This window comes from Aricia agestis, chromosome 10, assembly GCF_905147365.1.
Source record: "Aricia agestis chromosome 10, ilAriAges1.1, whole genome shotgun sequence".
NCBI classification, from domain to species: Eukaryota; Metazoa; Arthropoda; class Insecta; order Lepidoptera; family Lycaenidae; genus Aricia; species Aricia agestis.
The window spans coordinates 10,216,679-10,223,372 of NC_056415.1; the positions used below are offsets into that span (position 1 = coordinate 10,216,679).

The 6,694-nt window shown below is 33.7% G+C and overlaps 1 protein-coding gene across 1 annotated transcript; it reads left to right on the top strand.

Moving 5' to 3' along the window:
- Positions 1 to 2,651: 2,651 nt before the first annotated feature.
- On the top strand, positions 2,652 to 5,883 carry LOC121731210. The gene is made up of 3 exons (XM_042120565.1): positions 2,652 to 2,715; positions 3,574 to 3,730; positions 5,683 to 5,883. Exons 1-3 carry the CDS (start codon positions 2,701 to 2,703, stop codon positions 5,841 to 5,843), a joined length of 333 nt encoding a protein of 110 aa, XP_041976499.1. The 5' UTR covers positions 2,652 to 2,700; the 3' UTR covers positions 5,844 to 5,883.
- Positions 5,884 to 6,694: the final 811 nt, after the last annotated feature.

Here is a 6,694-nt window from a genome sequence, read left to right on the forward strand (position 1 = left end):
AAAGTTAAAGTGTTCAGTTCACATACATAAGCTGGTATTGTTAGCAAATGAATCGATTTAAAAATAATAAAAAATATTGGGGTAATGAGCCCACTCGCCTATATAATGGTAATAAAAAATAAGTTTAATTAGCGATAAAATAACTTTATAACCTGCCGCGGTTAGAACCTAATTAAATAAAATTTCACTCTATATTTACCATAAACAAAAGAAAAAAATGTAATTTATTTTTACGATCATAATATTTATAGACTTTAAAACCTTATCAAATGGAAACGCCATAATTTTTGTAGTCCGCATTAAAATTCTTACGATAAACTTATTTCAGCGATCTTTATTGTTAGGTATTAAATTATACGGAAGGTGGTTGCATGTGAATGCGCTTTTCTACAACCCTTTAGCTTAACTAGGCTCTGCAATTTCATTTTGCACGTATATATCGCGCGCGTCTACCGAGTAATTTGTTACTTACAATTTAATGTCGTGAAATTTTTGAACGTTTTATTTTTCAACCCAAGAGCCAGCGACAGCCAGACATTCGTCATTTTGTAAAAGCTGAAAGTTTACCTGTTTATACCCCCTGTATACAGGGTGTAACAAAACTAAGTGATATTACTTTAGGTGTGTATGTATTTTTTTCACTTTTGTATGGGCAAGCGCCTCAGCGTCAGTTTCCCCATACAAAAGTGAAAAAAAAATTTTGGTCTTTCAGCGCTGCTACTTTCATAATGAACTCTCTACAAGGAACACGTCATACACACCCTAAAGTATTATCACTTAGTTTTGTTACACCCTGTATTATAGACGACGACGACGACGAACGACCAGCAACTATGAACTTTTGGCCGCGGTAACTTTAGGAGGTCTTACATATTATTTTATATATTATATAAAACTCAAAGGTGACTGACTGACATGGTGATCTATCAACGCACAGCCCAAACCACTGGACGGATCGGGCTGAAATTTGGCAAGCAAGTAGATGTTATGACTTAGGCATCCGTTAAGAAAGGATTTTGGTAAATCCCAACCCCAAGGGATTAAAATAGGGGATGAAAGTTTGTATGTAATAATACTTCTTAACTTTATATAACTCTATGGTATATAGCTCTGACAATAAACTTACATTGCATGGGTATTATTTCCATAGAAACAAAATATATTGGACAATCTAAAAACTAATAAATTTTAAGAGGGCGACTAACGCAAAAAATCAAACATCGTCTTTCTCTCTTCACACTCACACCCATCTTTCATAATATTATGCCAGGTGAAAAAAGATGACGTGGAATCATCGCCAATAGTTAGTTTTTTCTTAATAACTCGATAAATATACAACATTTAAAAAATCCGCCATGTCAGTGTCTCAATGATAGAATTTTTTAAAATGTGTTAAAATATTAACTTAGTTTAATGGACGGTTACGGCAATTTATGAAAATTAGATGCATTTTTTTGATTTTTTCCTATAGAGAAAATTTTAAGGTATCGTGTTTCCGCTCAGATCAAATTCTTGGAAATATAATCTTCTATTTTTATATTCTAAACATAGATACTACTGTTTAGAAAATGAAACGATTCGGGGCTTAATTTCAAATATAAAAATGAATTATAAAATCGACAACCTTGGGTTAGTTGCCCCCTTAATCATTTTCATTATCTAATGAAAATGAATGAATATATTTTATAATCAATAACATCTAATAAAGTGATTGTACAATAAAGCATTTTGGTCGCAGTTTGTGGTTGTTTCTAGTGGAGCACTTACCTAGTTTTTGGAGATATCTCAATCAACTCAGAATAAATCACAATAAAATGATGCGTACATCTAAAAATAATTTAATCACCAAAGAAATCATTTATTTATTTCTACCGTTGCATATTTTGGATTGTGCGTTTCTGTTGCCGAAATACAAAATGTCGTTCAGTGAAATAAGACCTCTTGGAGTTTATTTATCAGTTTTCTGTTATTGTGCGTCTCTTGGGTATATTTCCATCATAGCTTGTATAATCTTTATGGATTTATTTTCAAAAAAAACACTAGCAGAAAAATTTTACTTAATTTTCGATAGCACTTTCTACATGGTCGCTGCTTTTGCGACACTGCTAAACATAATGAACAAAAAAGTTAAAATAATTTTAACCTTACAAAAAGTGCTAAATATTCTTAGAGTAGAAACTAAAACATGGATTCCTGTTGTTACGTCAACTTGGTTGCGTGTGTTCCTAACCTTTATTTTTCATTTAAGTGCCATAACCTGTTTCCCCGATCAATCTTATGGATTTGTTGTTGACAGTTTTTTAATATTAGTTAATTTTGTTTTGGAAATGAATCTAACTTACTTCAATACAATTATGAAAACTCTGAATTATGGAATGTCACGTTTGCTTGTTATTATTGAAGAGAACTTGGATGATACAGCTTTATGCATAAATAAGTTACATGCTTACAAGTGTATCTTGAAAGTTTATAGAGTCAATAACAAAATATCTCAACCCTATGTGAGTAAATTTTTATAGCTATAAAGTAGAATAGATTTATATACCTTTTGTATGTTCTATTATGTGATCTTGATGAATTTAAATATTTTTTTTTTACTTATTTCAGATAATGTTATATATAGTTGGTAATATTTTAGGCACAGTGGTGGCTGTATATCACCTTCTCCATATAAATGTCGAATTTTCTCCACAATCTAATATGGATACGTTTTATGTAAGTAACGTATGAAGATAAACTAAATATTATTGTTTTCAATTAATACAACTATAGCGACGATGTGTAAAAACAATAATCCTTGATGGAGTAGTTTACACAAAAACACGCTTACTCAGTGGTTCACCAGCAGAAAAAACTTCATTTATAGTAAATATAATAATTTGTCATAATTTAATTATTCGAGTGCACTATCAAATAAATGTATTCACAGGCATATGGCCGACCTATATGTATATTGTAGTTTGGTCACTTTATATTGTCAAGTCAATGTAAATGGCATTCTAGTATATTATAAAGTCGACTTTAATAGCAGCTATACTTCGGATCTTAATAGTCGATAATTGCGCCATCTAGTGAGCAAAAAAACGGTAGTTAGCCCAAAGTTGCCAAAAATTGTGTCGTTTGTATGGGAGCCCACTTTTAAATATTTATTTCATTTTAATTTTAGTATCTTATATCTTTAAATGAGCAATTCTTGTATATATATAATTATATATATAATTTGAATCTCGGAATCGGCTCCAACGATTTTCATGAAATTTAGTATATAGGGGGTTTCGGGGGCGATAAATCGATCTAGCTAGGAATCATTTTTAGAAAATGTCATTTTATTCGTTCAAATACCCGGTCAAATAGCTAGTGAATAATTAAAGTACGAATATGATTAAGGATTTGTAAGTATTTCAGAAGTCTAGCTGTAGCGGTTCTTTAGATAGAGTCTGGAGAGAGACAGACAGACGGACACGTCATATCGAAGTCTCAGTAATAGGGTCCTGTTTTTACCCTTTGGGTACAGAAACTTAAAAAACGAAGCTAACTGAGACTGCATCACACTATCCTTTATTTCAATTTTAGATACATTTTAATTATGGAATGATATTACTCTTGTGGTCACTGTTATATACTACCTCTATATTTTTGAACACCATAGAGTATCAAAAGTTCTACACCTTAATACGAGACATTGGCGTGGCATGTTTATTAAAATTGAATCATTATGATGACGTACCAGGTAAATAGAATATTTTAAAGTTATTTTTAACTCATTGCCAGGGCATATGAGTAATTCCTTATTGAGGAATAATTATTAATTATATATAAAATAAAATCGGCCAAGAGCGAGTCGGACTCGCGCATGAAGGGTTCCGTACAGTCAGGGAGCAAAAGTTGGTAAAAAATTGTGTTTTTTGTATGGGAGCCCCCCCTTAAATATTCATTTTATTTAAATTTTATTTAATTTTTTTTATTAAAATACAAACATAATTAAGTATTTTGTGAGTATTTCAAGTACCTACCTATTGTCATTATTAATAACGATCAAAATGTTTAAAAAAACACGTTTGTTGTATGGGACCCCCTTTAATATTAATTTTATATTGTTTAAGTATAGTATTTTTTGTTATAGCGGAAACAGAAATACACAATCTGTGAAAATTTCAGAAGTCTAGCTGTACCGGTTCTTGAGATACAGCCTGGAGACAGACAGACGGACAGACAGACGGACAGACATTGGAATCTCAGTAATAGGGTCCTTTTTTACCCTTTAGATACGGAACCCTAAAACACATAGGGAGCTACTAGCACATACAGTAAGGCTCAATTTATATGCTTCCGCCCGAACGCGCTATTCGGCGGCTATACCGCGATATCATCAGTAAATGTATGTTAATAAGAGCAAGACCGCGCCGCTTTTTAAATCAATCGTTAACTAATGTAACTACATAGTTTGCTTGTAATCTCGCGGTGCAGCCACCAAACCGAGGGTTCGAGCTGACGTCAAGATAGATACCGCATGTTTCTCCATTTATATGGAAACGAGCGTGCCACTTTTTTCCTCCATATTGTGACGTACCGATGATAAGAAACGCGTCCATTATCTAGGCCAACGTTTCTATTCGAATTTCTACAGCTCTATACGGCACAATTAGGCATTTTTTTCAATCCGATTGACGCCCGGTTCCGATAACGGTGGAACGCAGACCAAAGAACAGACTTTCGAAAGACGCGCATTGCTCGTCGTTTGGGAACGCTATATGGCACGCGAAGTACATACAGATGCGGTATCTATCTTGACCTATGTCTGTGGGCTGACGCGTATAAATCCAGCTTCAAAATTCCGACTAAATTCTGAAACACGTTATATCAGAATGTTAACAGAAAAATTGACAAACGTTGAACAAAACTTTTCGTTTATTGTCTGTGCTGGTGCTCATTCTAGCGTGAAAACATTGCAGTATTTATATCATCTAACATAATATTTCATCATGAAAACAATCTGATGGCTATGTACTTGTCGTTCACCTGAGCTTATCAATGGGCACAAAAAAGTTCTAACTCTTATTTTCTAAGGGTGGATTGCACCAGAGGCGTGGTTAAAGTTAAAGTTATGGTTATAGTAAAGGCTTTAATTTTAACCTAAACTTTGACCACATAATTTGACAGATGACAGCTGGTCAGACAAGGCTATAAATGAACGTAAGCGGGAGCGCTGCTGGTAAAGGAGAACTGTCAAAAATGGCGTTTTTGTATGATGACAGCGTTAGTTCCTTTTTACGCCACATTCATTCAAAGCTTGGTCGAGCTCAAGGTTATGGTTAAATATGGCGTCCATTTTTGATTTTAACCAAAGATTTGACATTTTGCATTGTAGTTATAGTTAAAATTGCAGTTAAAGTTAAAGTAAGTTGGTGCAACCCACCATAGTAGTACTCATGTGAAATGTAGTACCTCTGGAAAACCTAGTTATACCATAGTAACCTTCTACATAAACTACGGAAACTTTTTTTGTGTCCGTGGCTCCCGCTAGACTTCGTAGACAACCCGGTGTAGTGGACAACCCGGGTTATTGTTTCTTTTCATATTATATTATCTTGTTAATTAACACGAAACTGGTAACAATACTACATTTCACATTTATTATTAAAAAGTCCGGACTAAACTATAAAAAGTTCTTAATGTTTTCAGAGTGCTGTAGAAGAATGTGCAAAAGCATCATTCGTCTGAACAGTGGCATAAGCGAGTTTGGAGTATACGGGCTATTCGCCGTCAACATGTTCCTCAATCTCAGCATACTCTCAGTGATCACCAGCTATGTCGTTGTGTTACTGCAGTTTGTTTTACTGTGAGCAAGATTTTTGAACATAACAGTAGCAAGAGTCATATCAGTTCAAGTTCTGCAAGCTTCTCGGAAACATGCGATTTAGGCTGCGTTTCCACCAGAACCAAGATGCGTTGCAAATAACGTGTTTTTAGGATCCAATAGAACGTTGTTAACTTTTTAACACCTCCATCGTGGGTATCGCAGAAACAATAGAATTTCAATTGCTATGCGGCAGCCGACTGCCGCTTGGAGATTGGTGGGTTAAAGAATAATTACATTATCGAGATCTGAAAATGAATTTCATTTACCCAAAAGTTTAAGATAATTTGAAATCATCTAAATAACTTTAACCCTCGGTTGATCGCGTGGAGTCTTTAAAAGCCAGGTTTGCGAAAACGAGAAAAAAATATATTTAAATTAATCGTAGCAACTCCGCTCTTTAGGGAGCTTCCTAAAAGGAATTATATTTCGATATAATTGCCACTCATCTGAGCTCGCGTGCATGTATTGTGTGCTACAGATGTGTTTATTCACGCTGGGGTCTTTAAAGACCCCAGGTGACCAACCGCGTAACTAAATTTAATTTGATATTTTCATACAGTTTTCATACCGAAATGGATTTCTTTTGTGATTTTCCTTGTATTTTAATAATAAATGAACTTAAATATACGTGTGTTGGTTCTTATTGTTTTATATCGCTTACAAGAAGTTTTAGACGCACTTTTCCAGAAATGCATATTTTGCTATGTAGACCAAATTCCAAAATGATGATTATTTTTTGGTGATAATAAGAAACTAATTGTCGGTATATTTACCATACGTTTATAGTATTAGAACCGGAAAATGTATAAAATATACAGGTTTTGATGCTGAAAA

Coding starts and splice junctions, on each gene's coding strand:
- LOC121731210 (XM_042120565.1), top strand. Junction 3,731..5,682: donor TCATTATGATGACGTACCAG/GTAAATAGAATA, acceptor TAATGTTTTCAG/AGTGCTGTAGAAGAATGTGC.